General features: G+C 41.4%; 1 protein-coding gene across 4 annotated transcripts in view; it reads right to left on the bottom strand.

Annotated features, from left to right (window-relative positions):
* Positions 1–25,418, bottom strand: part of CCDC88C (coiled-coil domain containing 88C) — a 91,793-nt gene that overhangs the window by 33,395 nt on the left and 32,980 nt on the right. For all 4 annotated transcript variants that reach the window (XM_038180263.2, XM_027459250.3, XM_027459248.3 and 1 more), the window contains exons 4-12: positions 20,836–20,905; positions 14,191–14,249; positions 12,432–12,515; positions 10,969–11,109; positions 10,003–10,187; positions 9,339–9,420; positions 8,695–8,853; positions 2,203–2,349; positions 930–1,074 (exon numbers count right to left, since the gene is read on the bottom strand). In XM_038180263.2, coding sequence (XP_038036191.2) covers positions 930–1,074; positions 2,203–2,349; positions 8,695–8,853; positions 9,339–9,420; positions 10,003–10,187; positions 10,969–11,109; positions 12,432–12,515; positions 14,191–14,249; positions 20,836–20,905 — 1,072 coding nt within the window. The remainder of the gene's footprint in view (positions 1–929; positions 1,075–2,202; positions 2,350–8,694; positions 8,854–9,338; positions 9,421–10,002; positions 10,188–10,968; positions 11,110–12,431; positions 12,516–14,190; positions 14,250–20,835; positions 20,906–25,418) is intronic.

Here is a 25,418-nt window from a genome sequence, read left to right as displayed (position 1 = left end):
TGATACCCTTTCATACTTCCACAAGAGGAAATAAATCAAGGCAGGAAATAAAACACTAAGAATTATTTGTGAAAACACCAAGGATGATGCAGTTCCTAAAGCTAGTGAAAACTTAAGTAAAACTGAACACCTGATTACTCAAATTTATTCCTTTGTCTTCAATTACACTGTTCTGGTACACAAAGACAAATATGCAGAATCAGGTGACTAATTAATCAATAAAATCTGTACACAGAACTGCATGAAATATTTTGTATTTCCCAAGTTCCCCTTAGCATTGTTGTTTAGGCTGGTATTATAAACAGAATGAATGTTAGACATGGAAAACAATGATAAGGCCTGACTAGTGAATTGAGCATTAGTTACATTTGTGGTAGTTACAGAAATGAAATCAACCATTCAAAAAAAATAATCAGCCAGTTATTCTACCCATACACATTTTTCAGTACCTAGTAAAAATAAATGACTTCAGCATCCACTACTTCCTGGAACTTAAAGACCAGCTAATTGTCTGTGCTAATTGTCTGTACTAATTGTACTAAAGAATACTAAAGATCACAGACTCCCTCACAGCCATTCATTTAGAAATATCCCATGTTCAGTATGGCATTTCTGCTGTGTCATTTACAAACCTTGCTTTTTAATATATATATTTTGTTATCATTTAACTTAAAGTCACTCTTTCAGTGACAAACAAAATAAAAGGAAGACATTTTAATGTTTTTGTAAGAAAGCAAAAGAAGCTAGGAGAAATGCATTTTATAAGTTCCCCCAAACTATGTTCAAAGTCAGGTGGCTCAGCAAGGGAACTTGTCAAAATGAACCACCCATCTTGGAGTCTCTTGTTCCCTTTGCAATGAAGTAACCTCTCCACTTTTTCAGAGACCACAAACAGAAGCACAACAGCAGCTACATCAGCTGGTACTCACTATCTGCAAGATCTGTGCTTTTAGACAGCTGTTCTAGTTCCCAGCCTAGGTGTGCAGATTCGTTCATGCTCTGTTTCTGAGCAATCTCCAAGACCATGTTCTCTTCTAGAAGTTCTTCAATTCTCTTCTTGTCTGTGTCCCGATCCTGTGCAAGACACACATGAATGAAAACTGGTAAGAAAACAGGACTGGTAAGATTTGCTGGCTTCAAGATGTATTCTGAGCTAAGCTCTTCAAAATGCATCAGCACTCTGGAGACACTGAAAATATAACCTTGAATTCTACTGAGCTTCTTCGACTCATATTAAATGTGGATCCAGCAAGTAGGTAACTGGCCTCATAATTTGGGGTATTTCAATTATCCAGAAAACAAATCCAGAAAATGAGGCTACCATTGCTTCCAATAATTATTTTTGTCATTTACATTTGTGAGACCTGAAGCCATACTTCAAGGGTCTCAAATTTTGAGAAAATATTACCCAAAATTTCATCAAGTCACCCAGAGAAGCAGCATGCAAAATCACCAGCCACTTTGGAAATGCTGAAGCTTCATGTTACCCTTTATTTGGAAGTCAATAAACACAGCACCTTCAATGTCTTTGTTTCCAATATACCCTGTTTTTATACAGTTAAACCCACAATAATTCAAAACATAGTGGCAAAAGGTGAACTGTAAAGTAAAATACAAGAGAGAGATGAAAAAGTATTTTTATTATTAGTGGGATTATAAAATCTAACATTTCTTGTTTGTACACAATTTGCCACTTCTTAGATCTGCTTGTCTATGAAGCAATAGACCATGTCTCTAATTTATGTCATAGAAAAAATTCCAAAATTTCGTTTCTCATCACAGCAGCAATGGATTCTTAAAATTGCTGTGATTGCTGTGGGTTTTGTTTCCAGCAAAAAAAAAGATCAATTGCTGCAGTAGATTTAATTTTCTGCATCTAACAGATTTCTACTTAACTGATAGATAGTAACATCTACTTTATCAGTATATATGATAGCAATCTCCATTTTAAAATTGTGATATATCTCCTTGCATGAAATCAGATTTGTCAAACTGTCTCACACCGTAGCACTGGCAATATTTAAACTGTTAATGTTATAATATTTTAAGAATGCACGTACACAAAGTTCAAACTACAGACATCTTTAACAGCACTATTGATTTATCTGCCTGTCTCCACTGATTTCTCAGGCATCAACTTGTGGGACGTAGAATAAAAACAGAACTTTTTAAAAATAGCACAATGAAAAAAAGAGGGCATACCAGCTCTACATCATGAAGTTTAGATTTCAACTGCAAATTCTCCTTCTCTAATTCATGCAATTTATCACCACGAGCTCTTGCCATTGTCAGCTGTTCTTCTAGCATGGCCTTTGTTTCAATTAATATGATGTTGTCCTCTCTTAACTCCTAGAGAGAAAAAGTAACATTGTTAATCTCTTTACATTAAGTGACTTCAAAGACCAAGTGACTTTCATAAATTGACATTGTAAAATACAGGAAAAAAATGACTTTTTTCTTTGTTTAATAAAAATGACTTAACCTGATATTTTAATGGGAGATGATTCCATGTTTAATTATCCGCGAGTGACTAATGAAAGTAAATTTAATGCTTTCCTTACTGTTCTTTCCTGAATTTTAGATACTAACGGAGTTCCTTTTTCTTTTTACAGGGCTAGATCAAGAGGTGCATCAAAAAGACAGAAGACAGAATAATTGTTCAGATCAGTTACACTGTCATAATGCCTCTTCCCTACCCAACTCACTGCAGTCCCTGACTCAGTTTTCCCAATTACAAATTACATTACATTTATTTTAAATAAATGTTACAGTGTGTTCAAAGCATGTTGTGGAGCACTATCCATCAGTATCACTATGTCCTTATCTCTGTTTCAGTACACTTACATGTAAACGTCTGTTCAACAAAGTTTCTCTCATGAACAGAATTTTAAATCAGTTAAACAAAAGTTGTTTTACACTTATCACTTAACATCCCCCACCCTGCCTTCCCAAATAAACACACGAGTATTAACTGCACAAGCCGTGTCATTTACCACTAAAGCTGTTGGATCTCTTTACTGAGTAAAAGTTTAACTCTGCTGCAGCCACAGCATTAGAAACAATTATAGAGCACTCTTAGCAAAACAACAGATGAAGATCTGTGCATTCAAATATCTTAGCTACAGAAATAAGAAATGTCCAAAGTATAAAATCTGGCCATGTGTCCTTGCTCATGTTTTAAACACATTTATTAAATTATATGTTGTTTCAAGTTATAATGCACCTCACTGCTTTTACTCTTTATGATACTTACATAAGCCTTGAATCATAAATACTATTTTCTGTGGCAGGAACACATCAGCATTTAAAAGATTAAATGGGTACAGGAAGGATTTTTGCCCAGAAGCATTACAATAGGGTTTGAGGCAGACCATTCAATTTCTAAAGACATTTTCTTTCGCCCTTTGTTCCCTTCCTCCACTCCCTTCCTCTGCTTCAATTAAACATGCAAGACGACAAAATGTTTACGCAGGCAGGATGAAATGCTTATGGCTTGACAAGTTTATTCCTGGACAACAGTCTTCAAAATGTAAAGTCTCTGCTGACATCAGTGTTCATGTCTGCTCTCTCAGACCACAAACATCCAAACCAAGTAGATGCCTGAAAGATCACCAGGCATGAGCAAATTGCTTTCACTGCTTAACCAGCAACAACCTTCGCGTTTTTGGGGGGTAGAATCATACTCAAAAAGCCTCATGTGGCTCAGCTATCTTAAAAAAAAAAAAAAAAAAAAAAAAAAAGAAAAAGCTGCAAAGCACAAGTTAAGACTGTCTAGTGACAGTTACTCCCCTTGCCTCCTGATACTACAGGGAAGACATGATTTTTAAGAGCCTTATATAGCAATCTCAGTTGTTTCCTGCATCTTCACTGTAGATGGCATAGTATGGAAGTCTACCATACGCATACCACATTGCCCTTGATCTCTCCCTGGGTCAGCTACAAACTTGCAAAATACAAGTAGAATAATTTCCTCACTACAGCAGCATTAAGAAGGACAAGTCTGTTAGTGCTTGTGAAGTGGTTCAACTACCACAATTAAAATGTCTGAGTCTGCAAGTAACTAAAATAATAATAATGAAACGCTAATTTTACAAAAACAACATTTAGGGCCAAGTCTGATCTAACCAAGCCACTTCAGGGTGGGCGAAAAGGCTGACACAGATGACAGACCAGAGGAAGTACACAACACAAAATGTGCTGAATGTCATTTAATCTGCCGGAATGTCCGTAACGAAACGGCAACACCACCAGTTCGCTTTGCTAGACTGTCACACTCAATCTTGACCACAGCCCTAAGCAGGAAGGTTGAGTCTGACCTCAAAAACACAGCCTCAGAACTATGCCCAAAACAGCTTACCAAGCAGGAACTAGTTATTTCAGAGTCTCATGAAGAGTCAAGCTATCTTCCAAGTACACACACACACATCCAGGCTCCGGTACAAACCACACAGCACTGGGAGCTGCAATATACAGAATACAAGCACTTTCCATTGAGTGCCCAGGAGGGGTGGACACGTCAGTTCAAAGCAGTTCTGATGAAATCTTAAATTAATAACCTGGTGGGAATGCCTGCTATGGCGAGGTCAACATTGCTCACTGGTATACCCATGATCTGAGGTTGCCTTAACATTGGAAAGTTCATATAATTTAAATAATTACTCCATGGGATCTTCGCAGAGTTCCATCTCAAAGCCTGGAAGGCAGAACTGTTCTAACTACAACATGTCAGCACTAACATCTCACAGAGCTCACTGCATAGGACAGTCCACCTAAAACTGTGTCCATCTACAAATTACTCGTTAGTCAAAAATTCAGCAGGTGGTTGTGTGGTGATGCTTTCACCAGAATTATGTGTTGTTTTTTGCAGCTATGAATTTATTTTTTAAACTGAGTTGTTGTTTTTTTTAAAGTCAACAGCAATAATTGTTTTGAAAACACATTGAATTAAATAAGCAAGAGATTCAAGCCTATTTTGCTTTATATTAAATTGTGATGGTTTAATATGCAACATACATAATCCTGCTTTTGTAATTATGTCGCTGAAATAAATTATATATTGTGTTCCTATCCTGGATCACTGTGCCTTGAAATAGCTTTAAGAATAGCATCACATGCTCATATGGTTACAATTAACTCTGGGGATAAGTGGTTGCACAATCAGGGTGTGTTGCTACTGGAAGACATTTTCAGAAACTAAAGTAGCAATCAGATCGTTTAAATCTGAAACTAGAGAATTTGCACACACATCCAGACCTAGCCATTAAACACAGTTCAAACCACTCCCTTTGGCAGTTCAGAGGTTGCCCCTACTGAGCCATGATACAGTTATCATCTTGTGACAATCAAACATTGCCTTGGACAGCTATATGAAAACACACAAGAGATGTTTTTGCTTTTTTAAGATGTTCACAGAAATTCCTCCCATCATCCTGTGTGTCAATGTGGCTGCACTGAGGAGGAGGAACGATGGGCAAGGCAGACTCTCTGGCCTCTGAAAATAGCCTGATCTTCTGGAGCACCACAAAGTTCAATGGAGAGGAATGCCAGAGGGAAGCTTTCTGCTGAAGAGAAGCACCTCTGTGGAGGAAGCCCTGCATTAAGCCTGCTCCTCCACATTCACAGTTATGAACTCATTAAACCACCCCAGGAGGAAGATGTCTAGAGCATATTCATCTCCATGTTCCTTGGACAATGGTTAAACTAGAAGGTATTTTCAGAAAAACCTTGTCAAGAAATAGAGAAGGAAAACAATGCACGTGCTTACACGCATTAGGTTCACATAGAAAAAGACTTTTTCCTTTTGCACTCCCTTCTGCAATAGCTCCTTCAATCTCTTACTGCTGCCAGAAATGATTTGCATTACATGCTTTCAGAAATTACTTAAAAGCTTGCTCACAATTCATAAAGTTCATCACAATATCAATACACAGAGCACCTTCCATATTGTTTGCCCAAACTACCAAATGTGTATGTGAACAGCAGGAAGGAAAAGAGTGTCCATTTAATAGCTTTCTGCACTGATGCACAAAGTTAAAACCACTTTTCGTCTCACTTACTGATTTGGCACTGCTTATTAACAACCTTGTCAAGACCCTATGAGCCTTAAGGTATCATATTAGCATGTCCTATGCTGTCCTTTACACACCTACTCATTGCTGAGCCTGTGTGAAATTAGCTCAGGCCTTAAGACCTGGAGCCCTGGAAGCCAACCAGTAAATGTCACAAGATGAATTGGCACTGTACAGTCTAGTGGTAAAAATCTCCAGCATCATGCATCCCTGTATAAATCTTACACAACTTGGAATGGTAAACCTAAAGGTTTTTGAGGGATTGAGAGGAATCTGAGCAGACACTGAACTGAATCCCAGCCTTTAGTCCTCTTTTTGGATAGGTGCAAGACTTGAGAGAGACCGACAGAAAACTGAGGGACCATGGAGAGCTGGATACTGGCTGGCTACTATGCACAGCTTTTGGGTTACTCTGTGACCATAACAAAGACAGGCTAGTGCCCCATGGAACCTCCTGAACGAATCATCATGAAACCAGTGCACTTTGCCTCATGCTGCCACTGCGCAAACCTGCCAGTGGATGGCTGCGCCAAGGCTTGATCAAGAGAGGGAGTGGTGAGAATGTGAAACACTCTGGTTATCCTAGACCAAAGAACAGCCTACAAACAGCTGTGCAATCCTGCCACATATTACAAGAGGTCAGTGTCTATGGCAGCAACAACTTTTGCTATAGGCCACGTTGTTCCCCAGACTTAGAAAAGTGCAATATTGATGGGAAATATTCTTTGTCCCATATCTCAGAGAGGTATCCTTGGAAAGACAACACTCATCTCCAGTACTCAACGCTTTCACCAAAAACTGCCAGGGTGGAAAGAGGGAGCGAAAAAAATTGAACAAAATAGGAACTGAAGCAGAGGTCTCTTTACTGAATGACAGCAAGATTAGCATGCAGACAGTAGAACAGAAGACTGCTGGCTCCAGGACAAGTAAGGAGGCTGAGAACTCCACAAAAGAAATAACTATGCCCTTAGATGAAGACAAGGCTAAAAACCTAAGTTCTCCTAGCTCCAGCTAAAAATCTCTGAGCAGGAGGTAGAATCATAAAACCACAAAACAGGTTGGGTTGGAAGGGACGTTAAAGACTATCCAGTTCCAGCCCCTGTGCCATAGGCAGGGACACCTCCCACCAGACCAGGCTGCCCAAAGCCCCATCCAGCCTGGCCTTGAACACCTCCAGGGATGGGGCATCCACAGCTTCTCTGGGCAACCTGTGCCAGGGCCTCACCACCCTGTGAGTGAAGAATTTCCTCCTTATATGTAATTTAAACCTCCCCTCTTTTAGTTTAAAGCCATTCCCCCTTTCCTATCACTACACTAAGCTACACTACATTACTAAGGTACACTGCATTAGAAACTAAGCAACTTCAGTGCACAGTCAAAAGAGAACGATCAGGATACTATCCTGAGAGCTACTGTGGCAGGTTAATGCATGACTGATTTGCCAGCTTGAGGGAGGAAGACAGAGAGAGGCAGGGCTTCATACCCTCTAATGTAAACTGGGAATTCCTGAGCATGAAGGCAAGCTTTTGCAGGCTATTACTGCATCTAATAACCAGCCATCTTTGTGAACCTATTCATAAGAACCAAGAGCTAGCTGGCCCCTTAGGTTAGAGAGGAAAAAGAAATACCTACAAAGTAGGGTTTATAGAGCAGAAATAATTCGTGTTCCCAGCCTGGCAAACGTGAGTCTCAACATTGCTCTTCTATCTCAGACCTGGGATTTTATCTAATTATAGTCAAGGGGGGGATCAATTACAGAACCTCAATGTGTTTAGCAAGTCTGGATATTTATTGGAATTTGGCTGAAGCATTACACATCTGGATTTTTGACAGTTTAGGTGAGGAGGGCTCAAAGGACTGAAAGGAAAAAAATAAGAGCAATCTGACCTAAAGTTAAGGTCAGCCATGCTGTGAGCAATGTGTTTGTCTAGATCATCTCCAAGGTCCTTTCCAACCTAAATTATCTAGTAATTGCAGGATGGGCATAGCTGCAGGTAACTAAGATGAATAACTGTCATTACTATTGGAACACAGGCATACACTTCTCACTGAGATAACCTACTCAGGGCACTAGGGAAGAACCAAGTTTTCCCTTTCTACTACAAGCAACAGCTGCAAAAAAGGGGTGGCTAGAATTTGTCATCTGAGGTCATGCTTCAGAATGCCCATCCACTTTAAAAAACAGCTGCAGCTGCTACAGAGCCCTACGGAAAAATAGCCAGACATTCATTTAGCTCATTTACATATGACATTTAAGATGCTGGTGAAAGGATCAAGTCTGGAACACAGACATTTTACCTAAGTAAATTTTCAAGGCTAGACTGAAGGTCTGGATCTTGTAGAAGCATCCAGAAAAGGTCTGTCCTGTTTAGCCACGTCATGCTGCACTAAGCAGGCTTTATTAAAAGTAATGGGTATTTATTCTTGTGTGCACCAAGTCTTTCCTACCACTGAAAGAAGTTTTGATGTTGCTAAGTCAATAACTATAACATATGTTATGAAATTTCCACTTGCTCTCATGTTTTGCTACAGTCAGCTCTCTGACAAATGACACATGAACTGGTAACACAAGGAAAGCCAAACATTAAGGATTACTCAGCAAATCTTTGTCCTGATTTTCACTTGCCTCCATGCGAGCTTTGTAAAAATCCACATCATGAAGTTTCTCTTTGCACCGAACAAGTTCCATCTCAAGTCTCTCCACACGGTTTGCCTTCTCTCTCAGGGAGTCCAGCTCATCTCTATATGCTCGGGCAGAGCGAGCATCTGAGGCCAGATGGATATTCTGACAGACATGAGGGATAAGCAGGGAGAAAAACAGAAGTTGAAAATATGTTATTTAAACTTATGGGTGTTTTTTGTTGTTGTTTTTGTTTGTTTGTTTGTTTTTAAGAGTAAGCAAATAACATTCCCCTGGTGCAGGAGTAAGAAAATTCTCCTACTAGCCAGTATAGTCTCTATAAGACTGATATGTACTTCAGCCTGCCAGGACTTTGCCATTTCCAATGCCTGATGCTGCAAAAGCTTCAGGCATTACTGGGCTATTTGCAAGCATTACTGGGCTATTTGCAAGCTAAACAGATGAGACTGCTCTCACCAGTTAAGTGGAAAGTGTATCATCGCTATGCCACAGTCATAATTGTCAAACAGCTTGCTGGAGTAACTCGAGTTCTTCTAATTAAAAATACACAGAACAGCATTTTTAGTTTCACAGTGAAAGAGGTATTTTTAAATAGGGAAGTCTGTCACAGTGAATTAAGCCCACCTTACCTCTTGTTTTATTTTTTGCAGCTCTAGGGTGAGCTGCTCAACTTCATGTTTAGAATCAACAAGCTGCTCAGACTTCTCTTCCCTGAAAAGGATTAGAAAAAAATTAGTAAGGAATGTTTTTGTTGTTGTTCTGAAACAATATTGATTGCATGGATCCTTCTGGGAAACTGGAAAGAAGGACAGAAACCTCCTAGTATATACTGAACACAGAGCCTCCTTGAGGACACGACAACTTCATAGAAGTAAGGTATGTTTTCTTGTGATACCACATACATCACAGATGTGAAACTGCAACTTTTTCTTTTTTAATATTAAGTAGAACTGTTCTAAGTCTGGTGCTTAATGGTGCTACTGACATCATAGCTAGCTTTACTGTCCTCTGGACTTCTCACTAATAATTTAAAAGTGCAGGTAACCACTAACATTTTAAAATGGGGAAGAGAGAGATGAGAGACAAAAAGCAGCCATCACCCTGTACTTAACAGTTAAGAAAGATGGAACATCCATATACGTTGCCTACTAATATGAATAAAATTGTGAAAGACATGATGCTGAGAGCTCTTGTAGAAGTCAGTATACTGAAGCTGATAGACAACTGCACTTTCAGGATGCACAAGACTTAATGCACAAGTCTCTCTAGAAGTAAAAGTCACTGGTGACTCACAGCTCCTGTCGAATTCTTCTCAGTTTAGCCTTTGTGTCTGCCAGCTCAACTGCAATGTGTTGCTTGTCTTCATTAGAAAGAGGGCTAGCTGTGTTTGGTGAAGAATCTGGAGTTGGTGCTTTCAGAGGGCTTGGGGGTTGCTGAGACTGTAGATAGTCCCTCTCTTGTGTGAGATCTACAATTACCTGGAAATACAGAGAAGCACGTAGGGTAGTGGGATAAATATAGTAATAATTAAACATTGTTTTTCAAGCATCTAAAATTGATGTATAAATGTAGAAAACTATTAGCCTGTCATTATACAGAATTCAACTGTTAGTCAGGTGGGAAGGTCACACAGAAGAGATGAGCAATCTCCACCATCCTCAGACCACTAAAACATTTCCTTTCCAGTGCTCAAAATAAGCAGCCTACTTTGTTGGAGAACTCATATAAATTGTAACAACTAACAATTTTAACTAACACGTTCACAAAGTCAAATGCATGACAGAAGATTAACAGGCTAAAAAGAAGGGGAGAAGCCTCCTGCAAAGATCTGAAGGTAAGATGAATTTATGAGTCAGCAACAGATAGACCTTGTTACACACTGGAAAAAAAAAAAAAAGCAAGCAAATACACTGGAACCCTTGATGGTAGAAATCACTGGAGAGATAGGCAAGCAATCACAAAGAAGAACGGTTGAGCAGACATGCAGAGATAAAAATCTCAAAACAAAGTCAACTTCAAATGCTTTGGTCTCTTTACTGCATGCACTCTTCTTACCAATAATTTCACCACACTTCAGTGTTTATATGTGAATGAAAAAGAAACTTTCTACAGATTTTCAGGGGTGTAGTTCAAAGGTATAGAAAAAATAGAAACCCAGTTTAAAAAAAAACAAACAAACAAACAAGACAACAGAGGGAAGAGAGCCTGCATGTGCTGCTCCACATCAGCACTATATAAAAGAGAGAGAAGTCAAGGTACCTCTGTGCACTCATCTCTCTCATCAATAAGCCTCTTGAGGTGAAAAACCATATTCCTGGAGAGAGACTCCAGTTCTTCTGGGGCCATGTCTGGGAGCTCCAGCCACTGCAAATCAAAGACATTCTCCTGGTTGTGAGTCACCTAGGGACAAGGGGAAAAAGAAAAGTTTCCACTGGTTGATTTTTAATACATTTTTTTTGCTGTATGTGGAGCATCTCCCAGGTTTTCCTACTGATCTGTTAAGAAACGTAACACATTTCACCAAAAACAGGTTGGAAATAACAGACATTGACTAGGTTAACTCTGACACTACCCGGCATTTTCCAGTATTTATTTATTTATTTTTTTAATTATAAAGACCGACGATTTTTAGAAGTGGTCAGGTATAGGCAAGCACAAGTCCTATTGACAAATGCGTTAGAAACTGTCTTACTTCAAGCACTGCAGCAGTCACTACAGGAGTTAGAAGGAACTACTAAGACTGAGAAGCTCTGTTTCCAATGAATGTGCAATTTGCAGCTGATAGAGCTGAGAGGATCAGACTATTCAAAATATCTCTGGTTGTTGCTAGCAGTGTTTCTGTTCACTGATACCTTACTCACACTGGTTTCATATGAATCATTTAGCAGAAATGCAGTGCAAGCGGAAAGGCTCTCAACCTCAATCAGTTAAAGAATGTTCCTGCTTATGTGCTTATCTTTTTTTTTTTTTTTTAACGCAGATTATTTTTTTTTAATGTTAATGGAAAAGTTCCTGAATTAGACTTCCACTATTTGATCCTTAAATCGCAGTGCATTAAGCTTTTTACACCTGCACCTCAGGACATCAGACCTCACCCAGTGCCCATTTCCCAGTGAGGCACACCCAAGCAGAGGGCATTTCCTTAGGGCTTCTCTTTGGGTCTCCAAAGCAAGCTGGTTCCTCACAGCTACACGTAGTCCTTCCTTTTACAGAAATCTTAGAAGTCTAAGAATACACCTGTCATTGAATCAGGCTTCTCTTTAAAAACAAAGTATATGTCTAATTTCAGCTGCAGAGATGATTTTCAAGACCATCTGAGCCGGAGCCCCACTGACCCAAGCACACCTCTGAGGAACCTGTGTCATCTGTCACAGAAGTAAGGGACTATGTGCCCACATCATTACTGTAAACGGGTCTTCAGCTCCTAAGCCAGACATGATTTCTGAAAATATTACACACACATCCTTACAACAATATCTTCTAAACAGCGTATAAGCAGCAAGCACAACATTTAAAAAAAAGTCTACCATTTTAAAAAAGGCTTAACATTTTCACCTTATAATTTGATTACAATATCGTATCCACAGAACAATTATTTTTTCTCTGAAGTTCATGAATGCAGCACGAAATTTCAAGCATCAACATATTAAAGCAAAAACATTGATGTGTCAAGTCAAGGAGAGGATAAAAAAAATCAAAATAGAAAATACTGAGAATCCCACCTCCTGAATGTGTGACACGATGGCAGCTTGGGTTTCAATATCCAGCTGTTTTATTCTTTCAATAAACTCTTCTTTTCTTTCACACTGTTAAAAGAAAACACTCCCTGAAACAGTGCTACATCCTAAAACTTACTACAACATTTTCCAGCTGCCCCCCCCCCCCCCCCCCCAAAAAAAAAAAATTGCTACATTGCTAATGACAAAATATTCAAGATCTACATGTTGCCATGTTAGAAGGTATAACACTTCGTTGCTCCATATGGAGCATGCACTGAATCATGCTGTAAATTATTTCAAGTCTTTTATAGCTGGTACAAGTAAGGCTAAGTTAAAAGTCTGGTTTTGCTCTTTATAAACAAGGTAAAAATGTATAGAGACCAAGAGGTGGGGCAACAGCTGGAGGAAATTATCACAGCTTCATTAATGGAGCTGCACAAACATAAACCAGGTGAGTACAAGACCTACATTTACAGTGCATCATTTAACCTGTCTGCATTTTGCATGGCTTTGGCAATGAAAAAAGATGCATCTCTTTAGATACTATTCACATCAATGCTTCACTTTGCTTGTTGGACAAAATCAACATGTGCTTTAGATAAAAAGTAGGGTTGGGAAATCTTCTGGATAAAAATGAGTGACATCTCAGACAAACAGTTTAGTAAATCTTTCACTAAAAGTTTTTAAGGTCAGACATCTGCTATCAATATATCAGGAACTGTACACTAATAACATTACAATGCACAGTTGTTACAGGAAGGCAATAGAAAAGTTAAATATTAAGGTTTTTAAAACTGCTTTTTCTGTCATTTACGGTGTTCCTTTGGGGTTTGCTTCTGAGTCTCTCCATTCATTTTACTGGGAAGAACCTCAGAACTGTAAATGGGGACTGAGGATGCACAGCAGCTTGCCAAATCAGACCTCTGTTCTTTGTGTTGCAATGTAGCACCGAGATGAAGTTCAGAGCAGCCATATGAAGACAGCGTTACTCTGACATAATTGACTTGACACAGCTGAGCAGGGTAAGTGTCCTAAGGCATGACAAAAACACTAGGCAGACCTACAAACAAGGTCAATTATAAGCAAAGGCTAGCCCACCATGCATCTATTGTTTACTACCAGGGAGGTTTGGTGGGCAGAACACTGATTTCTTTATCTGGTAACTGTCGCCTGTTTCTGGGGATTTTCCCACATACGTTGCCTGTCCATTTATTTTAACAAATGCCACATAAAAATCCCCACATGAATATACAAAGTAGTTATTCAGCTTAGATTTTCTACATATAATATCCAATCAAATCATTATGCAAACAAAATCAGGCTTCATTAAACAAACGTTTAGACTGTTAGCTTATCTATTTGTTTTGCATCCACTGTGTACTGCTCCACACGCATTTCCAAATAGTAAGAAAATAAACCACCAATCTTGATATCAAGAACACTGTTCGAAGCTTATCTTTTCACATTCTGTTATCAAAGTTGGCTAATTAGTTGCAAGAGCACACATCCTGCATCTGATTTAAGTGTTGGTAACATTGAGGTTACTCTGTCACAAACTGTGCTTCCTGTCCCTGTGCTGTCTTTTTCCCTGTATCTACTTCATTCACCTATTGCGTTTTTTCACAATTTTAGTTCACAATTTATCTTGAGCTGGGGATTTTTTCATACAGCAGTGATCTTTGGGTGGATTTTCTCAGTCCAGAAATAACAAAAGATTGAGAAGATTCAAAAAAGAGTATTTCTCAAGCCTTTAAATGTTCACCTGCACAGCACATCCCAGAACCAACAACAGCAGCTTCTTAATTTCATCCATACTTTTACCTAGAGAGGAAAAAAGGGAATCAGTATGTATATGCAATATAAATTAAGTACTTGCAAATCATCATCTCCAAAATATCCTCAAGAGAAATACCTTCTTTGAACAAATGCCTGTTGCTATATGTGCCCATTATACTGTTACCATACTTTCCATTTAACAGTACAACTCTTATGGATTATTTAAAATCCCAAATCCGAGACTTCCCCCCATGTGCTACCCTCACTTACATTTTCTAAGATTTTTTTTCTGACTCATGCAGGAGTTTTTTTTTCCTTAAAATGGTTTGTGCATAACATGCCCAATGCTTGTCCCTTAGTCTGTGATTGACAAGGGTGAAAAACAAAACACACCCTGGGCAGAAGGCACAGGACAGTTGCTCTAAAAAGACAAACACATCCTAAATTCTGCGTCTGTAGTTACTGCTCAGCGTTCCCCAATAGCGAAGGCCATTCTGTGCACATAAATCCTCTCCTTAGCAGAGATACTTCAGCAACTAATGCTGCCTCTGTTCTGCATCAAAGCCTGTTCTCACTTTGAAGCGCAAGCCCCATGTGCTAAGAGGGATGAAAAATGAGCGTTGCAGAAGGGAGGAGAGGCAGCCAGCCATATGCTCAGGAACTGTGGGGGGGAGGAGGGACACACAGGTTTGTCACCACAGGGGACCCTGCTGCGGCCGACAGCCCCGCGCCACCTCCTAAGGTTAGGAGAGAGGAAGCCACACTCGGGGAACCGGCATGGCTCTGAGCCAGCTCTAGATCTTCTTTCAACAAAATTTGTATGTGGATTGTTGGGCGTTAAAGAAAATTATGTATATCAAAGGTAGACGCAGGGAGGTGGATGCCAAGGAGCTTCACAGAGGATCAAAATTAATGATGTAGTTATAAAAGAACCGAGGTTCAAAATGAGATGTTCAGGAAAAGCCAGTCTTCATCCACACAGGGGAAGAGGAGAGAAACAAATAGGCCACATACAGTTCTCTCTCATCCCTATATGACTGTTTCCTGACACAAAGTACATAACTGTGGGATAAACATTTCTACTTCATCTGAGCAGACAAGATGGTGACTTCTGAGTGCCCCCGTGTCCCCCACCAACACCATGCCCCCAGGCTGGGCCGGCAGCCTGTCAGCGCCACATGCAGGACCAAGGCTGGGCAGCCGGCCTTGCACCGACCTGCAGCCCCATGGGCCCACACACTGACCGCAGCCACCACAGGGCCTACTTGCAGCCCAAAAAGTCACAGCACTGCACATGGACAGCTTCAGAAATAATTTGTTTTCTCATATTCTTTTAAAAGAGTAGTGCTCTGCAGAGGCTTTAGATGTACCTTACTTGATTAACAACTTCTCAACAACTTGTTCTTTTCCTTACAGGATATTTGAAAATTGTTTTCCACAAGCATGTAATCTTCCTTGACCCCTCTCCCCCCATCCAGCAACATACCTGACTTACCCCCTTCTGAAATTTTACAATCTAATATACAAATAACATTTCAGTACCTCTCACACACACAAAAAAAAAAAACAAAAACAAACAAGCAAACAAAAAAAAACACAAGAGATCTGCTACTTCATGAACAGTTCCTGCAGCAACACCACTAGCCCAAGGAGACACTAAGTGTGGTCAGAATTCCCCGCCCTGTCTCCCAAAGTGGAGCTTCTGTTAAAGTTTCAGCATTTGGTTTCATTCTGCATCAGTTTCAGGGCAGATCCAGACTAGGTATTAAATGCAGAGCAAGCTGCTAAGTGAAGGAGAGCGAGTGACTGCGGTGTCCCTCTGCTTCTCCCAGACTTACTGCAACACCTGCTCCAGGAGACCGAAGGAGCAGGTCCTGCTGACTCCAGATCATGCCACACAGGTGCTCAAACCCCAGCTCTGGGTCCCCAAACCCAACCCATGCACCACAGCATCACAGCTGTCCTCCAGGTGAGCCTGGTGGCTCGGAATTATTTGGTTTAGAAAATTATGTCCAACAAGTGCATCTATATATCCCAAAGCCAGGTGAGTTACTTAAGCCACTCAAACCATGCTGTCTGGGTCAAAGGCAATAGGTTTTGTTTTCCTCTCTGTGAGATGACAGATGTGCACTGGTGATGCTGCATGACCCTGTGAGGTGAAATACTGTTAGCAGGGTGACTTAACGAGGTCAGCCTGTTCTCCCATCAGGGACTGACCTTGCCTGCAAACACCACTTAGAGACCTCGTCCTCACTTGAGCTCTCCTGTCAGAAAAAGAACCCCAGGGAGACACAAGTCCCTTTGGCAGGGAAAGCTCAACTGCAGCTTATGGAAAGCAGTGAGAAAGTAAAAGACTGAAGGCAATCACGAGTTTATTAGTTTGCTGCTGTTTAAAAGCTAACATTTGGCAGCCTTATTAGCTGACCTTACCAGGAGCATGCTCCTTTAACCTAGGAAGCAAGCGCTTAGGTCTGGGGCAGCTCTCGACAAGCAGATATCCACAAGCTGAAGCCATTCAATTAGCACCTAAACAGAGGTGCTAACAAAAAAAAATTGATGCGTTGCTTGTCTTTTTTTTTTTTTTTTTTTTTGCTTCCTTTTTAACACCTTTTTGAGAATTCCTGGGCAGCTGCTTGCAGGCTACATATCTGGGCCTGCGATGGAGCCAGCAACCTGGGGACATGCAGAAAGCCCATCTGCTGCTGGCAGCGGGTTGTCTGGAAAGGGGAAAAAGCCAACACCACCTGCGTGCCCCAGGAGCCGCCCTGTGCCGCCGGGCCAGGAGGCCCCTCTGCTCTTGCAGGAGACAGAGGGTGAGAAACAGATGGCATGATTCAGGGAGAAGGCGGGCAAAGAGATTAAGAGACAACAAAGAATTAGGATGAAGGTACAGAGATGATAGAGGATACTAAAAAAATGAGAGGGGGGTTGGAAGAGAAGGAAAGATGTAACAGAAAATGGAAAAAAAAAAGAGAGAGAAGGAGCCCAAGCACAAGAAATTTTGAGCTTGTGTAGCTTTTTCATGTACTTTCTAATGTTAACTTTCCTCCAACAGGCAAGAGGAATGATATTTTGTGTAGTGCTACATGCCAGCGGATCTGTGGAGAAGCTGGGAAGGGGTGAAGCACACAACTGCTGTTTTTCCCAGCTGTAGAAACATCCTGGATAAGAAAAGCCTGAATTCTAAATTTACGCTATTGAGGCAGTGTTTTGTTATTAACTTCATACTTTATGAACCTTTGTGTGTCTGGAGGATTATGAAACAAAATGAGGAAGGAAACCAGACATGAAAAAATACCCCAGTGGGAGCACACATCTTTTAGGATTTTTATGAAAACCAGTTTCTATAGATATTTACTAGCAGGGATCTGGGGCTTGCTCATTCACAAACTTCACATGTAAAATGAAAAGGGGATCTAAATAGCAAAGTTCTTGTTTTGAAGAGGCAGAAATGAGCCTACATCAGGCAAACAAGACCTCATTTCCATTCTTGTTCTGAAAGAAGTTAAATGCCCCCTGCCCCAAAGAACCATGTCTCATGAAAAATATGCTGATGATTTTCATATTGAACACAAGGAATTGCTGGTGCAGTAGCAAACTGAAAAGACTGTTCAAGAAAAAACTTGGAGGAAGACAAAAACAGAGAGGAATTTTAATGGTAGTAGTTGTCTACTGCACAGCACAGTGAGAGGAGTAAGTACTGTAATGCCAGATGCATGACTTTGCAAGTCAGATTCCTGGAAGTTTTCTAAACTCTTTAACTAAACGTTCAGGTTTCTTTTCAGCTCCTTGCTTTCTAGAAAACAAAGACTTCATCTTCTCACAAACTAGTTTTTGTAATTGTAATGCTTATGGGACAAATGAACTGCAGCAGGCAAACCTGCCACAGCCTGGAACAAAATGATTTAGAGTACATGGAAGCTCATAAAGCCCCTAAACCTAGTAGACATGCACCATCTCCTGTGCAAACGCCCAGCTGCAACAGCATTTTTAGCAGCAGTGGCTCTGTCTTTTCAACAGTCTCATGTTCCAAATACAGCTGTAGAAGACCTGAGTAGTCCCAAATGTTGAGTGCCAAATGGGAGCTACATAGCAAGAACAGCGTTCTCAGCTTTAGAGCTGTGCAGTTCATAATTTAAAACATGTAACACCTCTTTTGGGTGTTTTAGGACAAAGTGAAATTTGCAGATTGCACTGGTGAACAGACAGCTCTGAAAAACATGCTTAGTAAAACATTGTGTGGGCACATTACAAGGAAGAAGTCACTAAAATTATTACAGATCAAATCATATGGAATGATTTAGCAGCTCTCTGGTCCAGGATCTATGGAATTAATACAGTCATTAGGACCCATCCCAGTTCAAACAGTACGCAACAACACACTATGTATTCCAAGAATGTGATTATATGATAATTTTTTCTTCCTCTAGGCAAGAGGAATCTTTCATTCAGATATGGGGTTGGAGTTAGATGATCTTTAAGGTCCCTTCCAACTCAAGCCATGGTATGATTGCCTTACTTATGATGCAGGGAAAGCAAAAACTGGGATTTGATGAATGCCTCTGAGATCCACCCCCGCCAGTCTGCCTGCCTGACTTCGGCCTCCAGCCTCAGCTGCTCCCCACAGCCCCCAACCCAGCACTGCCCAGCAGATGCTCCCTCCAGGACCCTCCTTCCCCTACCTCCCCAACTCTGTCCTGAGTTGGACCGCTGACAGAAAGAGGTTTTTCCTCTACTGTTCTCATCACTTTTAAGCATTAGCCTCCGATAATTCATATCTGCCTCATCTCTTCTCCCCATACTGCTGTCATGCCCAGCCTCCTCACTCCTCTGTCAGCTTTCCCTGGGGTTTCTCTGTATTCATGCCAAAAGCACCATTTCCCATGCTGACGACTGCTTTGTCCTCACATTTCTATTCAGTCTGCAGCCCTCCTTTAGCTCTCTCACTGACAGAAAGAATATCTCATTTCACTTTCTTTTCCTCCCATGTGTCACTGCCTTCCTCTCACTCTTCCCTGCAAAACACTCAGCAACAGAGACATCAATCCAACAGTGACCACTCACACACAAATAACACAGCCAACTCCTGCATTAGGTTTTCTTGTGAGTTGCTTTCTCTTGTTTTTAGTAACTGTTCTGCAGACCTCTCCTCCCTATTGCTTCTTTCCAGGCTTCCCATCAGCCCTGAGCTAGGTCTCTTTCTGAAAACTGCCCTAGTTCTTTATTTCCCTAACCATTTCTTCAGCACATTCTCCTTTACCTCTAAGGGTAAGATTAAGACAAGCTTCTTTTGAAATCCTCTCCCCAGAAGTCTACTTGCTTATGTTCTTTGAAGCAAGCACATCTCAAGTCTTCCTTTGCACAACAGCTACCTGTGTAGTGCCTAAGCTGTAACTGGTTCTCAAAAGCAGTATGTAATATGGCTAAATAAGAGCTTCATGTTTTTAATACACACACACCCCATCATTTTCTGCCATCTCGCTGTTATATTCTCACATTCTTTATCCTCTTTCTCATGTTCTACTAAATAATGTCAGCAGTAAGTCAGGGACAGATAAATAAGAAAACCAACGAGAACACCACATTTCAAAAGATGTCAGAAAGTAAGGCAAACGTCTGGTTGTAATTAGAGGAGCTGGCCAATAGCTTTCCTACAAGAGACACATCAGGTGCTTTCTTCAAAGAAAGATTGATTTAAGGTGCTGGCAAGCACCAAGTCAACGGTGGGAAACTATACATAAGTACACGACAGCTTTCAAGTGTGCAGCTTCCCCAGGAACCAATGCTGTGGTTACTGTTATGAGCCTCCTGCCAGCTGTCACTCAGGACCAGCCACTACAAGAAGCCAGACAGCCTTTCCCATTGATGCAGCCAGCAGCGTTTGCCTTTTTGGCCCAGACGTCTCTATTCAGAAGCACTCTCGATGCTAGCTAGCACCCCAGCTTTTGTCCATTGCCCATATGACTGAGAAAAGCAACAGCTCTTACATTTGTATTTTCTGTAGCTGTAACAGGAGCCTGTGCAGAAAAATTAAGACTGGCATTTCAGAGTTTACTGTGCTTGTTGAAGAAGTGGGTACCTTACTCTCAGCTTGATTTTACCACAAAAGTGTCAAGACTGAGTTTCAGTGACCTGGTATCTGTAAGTTATTATTCTTTTCTGATATAATCCCTTTGTCTATGTACATACGCTACAGCTGCCAAGAGCAGCACAATGGAATTTTCTGCCAAGGTTTCTGCCATTTGTTTGTTCTGGAGATGCTGGTTACCATGTCATTCCCCGTCACTGCTGACAGGGTTCATTCATTTTTCCTTCTTTGGTAAAAATAGATCCACTGTCCTTGGCGCTGGTATTGTGCTACAGCAGAGATAGAAACTAGGAGGACAAATGGGTCTTCTATAGCAGACTGTGCTCTTGGTCACTTGCAGAAACAAGTGAAGAGACGTGACTTCCAAGCAAACAGTTGTTGCTTTGGCGAGAACTTGCTATCACACGTGTATATAGGTGTATATTTGCAAAACATATGCAAACATGTCAGATATTGCACTTGTATATACAGATAAGTAGAATAAAACAAATACAGACTTCACTCAGCATGGGGGGGAGGTGAAGAACCCAACATACTACTCACCAGAAAGAGGATCTTTGCCAATCATTAGAACATTTGGTAAATTCATTACGATCAGCTGCTGGAGGACTTCCTAAAGAAAAGAGAACAACAAAGTTCAGTGTGAAGGAATCCCAATCAATCACGCCACAAAGAATATAGAGCTCCATCGATTACAAAGCCTTTAATATACTGGCAGTTCAGAGGTCACAAGAGGAAGCCCCACTTGAGAGAGAAATCCCTATTTGAAGATGGCATCAGGTTGCACAGCTAACATACACTAATCGCCTCTTTTAACAATGGAGGAGAAAGAAAACTTGGAGGGTCCCATGGTACTAATCAAAATAAATGCACAGCCATGCCAGGCACACCCATCAGTCATGCCTTTACCCCAGGCATGACCTGTATTCATTTGATGTTCAACATACAGCTGTTGTCATGTTCCAAGGCGTACAAACGCAGCGGGTTCATCAAAGGCACCTAAGCCTGTCTGTGAAGTTTGAGTAATTCAAATAATTGGTCAAATTATTTCATGGGGCTGAGATTCTAATGATGGGCTTGGGAAGTGGGTGTGGGGGAAAAGCTATTGAACAGACTTCTTGCACTGCTCAGATAAAATGGATTTAAAGTCCTAGATTTGCTTCCTTTGTTTTTAATGGGGAGAAAAAACACATTTGGTTAATAATGTTGTGAACCTCATTTAAATGTCCTTTTATCCTGGGGGGAGATAAGGGAAGGGAGGTGCATTGTTCAGTCAGAATCGCTTAAATGTCAGCTGCCTGAAGCTACTCTGAAATGACTGAGCAGGCTTAGAGAGGAAAAGCTACAAGCCCTGGGGCAGGCAAAATGCCCAAAGGTGGACAAATAAACACACTGCAAAGGGAACTCCATACCGTGCTGTGTTCAGCCACACACTCAAGTAATTTTCTGTAACATACAGAGCAAAGCAGTACGGTTCCTAGCTTCAACCTGTGGTTACTAGCACCCATTTACAATGACTGGAATAAAACGTGATGCTGGCAAGTATATATTTCACATAAAAAGACTGGGAGGAAAATGGCTGTGTGGTGAAAGCACCGTGCTGGGATTCAGGAAACAAAGGTTCCCCATATGACTCTACCAAATGTTTGGCAGGTGCCCTTTCCTCGCTCATCTCCACATCCCAGACTCCCCCACAGCCATGGGGAGGGCTCATGCCTTAAAACTCGTGAAATCCTCAGCGCCAGAGGAAAAAACACTGCAGCCAGGCACAAAGCACAGGCACACATTTCCTAAAACAATCACCCATTCACCAAACACTTCCTCTCCAAGTTACTGGGTTGTTATTTCTCTGCTTTCAAAGTTACTGTAGGAAGAAAAATTAAACGTGATTGAAAGAGGAAATATTCCAGTGAGCCTGCAGCATCTGATAAGTAATCAGAGTGGATGCTTTTTTTTTAAAAAAAGTTTTGGACATAACACACATCAATTTTGCCCCTCCTATCCATGCTCAGGATACACTCCTCAGCAGTAACTTCCCGGATAAAGTAGAAATATCTCAGCGGCACAGCTCAGAAGGCAGGCTCTACAGCTCTTCCTGCAATGTGAAGTTTGGCTAATGTGGACCAGGCATTTGTTGAGCCATCAGCCAAATGCATTTTATAGTTTATGCACGTTAAACAGAAGTCTGCTTGCACCTGTTATCCAAGCAGCTGCAAGCCATATCGCTGGTAAGCACACAGAGCTGGGTGGCAATATCTGTTATGGCAATACAGTGGGGCTCCGAGGCTTTAAACAAATTCAAAATTTGCATATGCCAAAGTATTGGGCTTTAACTGGAGATTTCCATGGCAAGAAAAAAAAAAAGGAGAATTTTGTTTCCAGTCACCCAGCGCATGGAGTGGCACTGAGGCAGGAATGCATAAAGAATTCGGTTTGTCTTTGTGTAATCATCAGATCGCCAGCTACTTAACCCGCAGACACAAAGGACATTAGGGCTAACCTTTCTGCTGTTAGCATTCCCATGCACTCCTCCCGTAAAATTATTGCAGTATTATTGCAGTATACCATCCAACATAACCGTGCCTGCACGCCCCCGGGGCCGCCCCAACCTCGCATCTGGCAGGAGCTGAACGCAAGCAGAAACGGCCCTGGAGCTGTGAGGAGTGATTTCTTAATTCAGACTGAAAGATCCCAATTGTTGCGAGAGGTGAGACGCTGGTCTGTTTATGTTTAAAATACACAGATAACTATCTTTATCATTTAAACGCCTCCACCTAAGATTATTATTTGTGATAACGCCGTTACCTTGTGCAGCTCGTCGGTAGGTCTCAGTGCTTTGTAAAGGAAGGTCAATGCCACTGCCCTCATTTGTCAGGATGGGAAAGAATCACGGAAATCAAGCTACTTCAGTTTAGTGAACTACCCTCTGTTAAGTGAGATTTACCAACACACCAGCCGGCTACAAGGGCGAGTTGAAGTGTGTGAGTTGAAAGCTCTTACATCGATGCTGATGAATTATACCCCTGATTTTATACAGGCTAAAACCACACAAATTTACTAAGGCTCAGCTGACACGTAGTGATTCCATAGCTGGGACAATGTGATGGTGCCTCAGACACATTGCTTAAACCCTCACATTTAACCCCACCACGCTGTGACCCCTCACCACAGATCAAGGCACTCCACAGAGCCAACCAGCCCCTACACCAGCCACTGGGCTAACCCGGCCACGCAGCTGGAGCCCAATCAGCGAAATAAATAGCAGATAAAATGTGACATCTCCCCCCAAGGGCAGCAAGCGACTGTATTATCTAAAGGATGCTGTTACATGTGGAATCCAACACAGCTCTGAGTCACAAGAGCAAAGACAGGGATGCCGTGTATCCATGGATTTGTTCCTCCTCGGATGCATGGCATGGCCAGGAGCCACTGCAGAGCAAAGCGAGGTTTTCGAGCACTTTAAATTGCCCACAAAACCCCACAATACTCCAGAGAACAACTATACAAGCAAAAATTCTAATTTCTCCTGTGAGAGACCTTTTAATCATTTTTACAGTGCAAGGAAAGCTTGATTAAAACGGTAAAGGTTACAGCAACAACATATGGTAACAATTTCCCTAATTATTAAAACAATTAGGGCTTGAGTTGTCAGCTTTACACTGAGGCCATTAACCAGCTTGGAGGCCAACAACTGCACGTTAGGAATCATCTTTCCCACACTACTGTTTGCTTTTTTTTTTTTTTTTTAACTGCTGCTAATGAGATTTCCATGACAAAATAATGTTGCTATCAGCAGTCTGGTTTAAGGAACACTATTCAAAACAGGTCATGATTAGGCGTTAGCACAACTCCTGTCGGTGCCTGAAATTCTCTTCCAAAGCGGATATTTAAAACTTGACGCGATTTGTCCAAACTCTCAGCTCTTTTGTCAGCAGTGATGGCTGCAAGAATTGATGCTTTTAGTTAGCAGATCATTGCTTATTATCACAAAACAGAAATATTGGCAGCTAAAACTCACGCTACTTGAGCCAGACCCCCCAAACTCAGTAGGAAAAGCCCAGAAGGGTTTCTGCCCAGGGAGTTACATGACCCTGTATCAAGCGGGACAGCTTCCCATGCGAAGGTCAAGCTGCCTCTTCAGTCCTTGCTCTCTGCTGGGCCTGCCTGCAGTGGTGTGGAGGGAGGCAGGCTGAAACACCCGGCAGGCAGGAGCAACAGGGAGCAAGTCTGGCTGCCAAAGCCAGAGTTCTGCTGAGAGCAGCGAGGCACTCCACACCAGCACCCTGAGGATTCAAAACTACTCTGAAGTTCCCCAGGAATCATGAGGTTAACACGTACATAAATGCTGCGTCCTTGGCAGTAGCCTTCTGACCTCTGAGGCCTTGGCGTATGCTTGCTTCACGTTTGTGGTCACTTAGCTAAAAAGAGAGCTTAAAAAAAAAAAAAAAAGCCGAAATTCCCCCCCACACACTCTACAAGTTGAGCACTTTAGGAGAAAATCAAGACACATACAAGATTCCTGATGAAACTGTAAGCACTGAGTGAAGCCCTTAGGCTTATTAAGAACATGAACAAACACTGCAGCAACCTCATCGCCTCGGTCAGAGAGCTTCCAATTTGTCTCTGGAGTGCTGAGGCATGTTTTACTTGCTGTTTTTATCTTTCCAAGATCACACACGCAGGCTATGTGCTGTCTGCCTTGGGTCATCAGCAGATAGGCAGTGGCAACTCTCACTCTCAAGTCACCCTGGTCGTGTATTAACACTTTATTTACCCACAGCGGGGTAAATGGGCCCCTTGTAATTCTGCAGGAACAAAACCTCCTGGGCCCATAATGCACTTTTGCTCCTTCAAAATACACGTGCAACAGCATGGAAGAAAATGGTCTTAAGGTATCATTCTTGGCTGCGTTTTTAAATGCCAGTGAAAGCGTGCCAGTGGTTCCAGCAAAGAAAGCACTGCTAGGAGAGGAGTGAGTAAAACTGCCCTGCCCATGGCTCAGACACCAGGCAAATATAAGCTTTACAGAGACTCTGCCACAGTACAGCACAGCGTCAATGTAAAGTAACTACGAGCTTCTCATGCAGAATTAAATTAACCTCTGTCTGAAACCTAAACAAGGAGCA

Source organism: Anas platyrhynchos, chromosome 5, assembly GCF_047663525.1.
Source record: "Anas platyrhynchos isolate ZD024472 breed Pekin duck chromosome 5, IASCAAS_PekinDuck_T2T, whole genome shotgun sequence".
In the NCBI taxonomy this organism is placed as follows: domain Eukaryota; kingdom Metazoa; phylum Chordata; class Aves; order Anseriformes; family Anatidae; genus Anas; species Anas platyrhynchos.
This window is presented reverse-complemented; position numbering and strand designations above follow the sequence as displayed.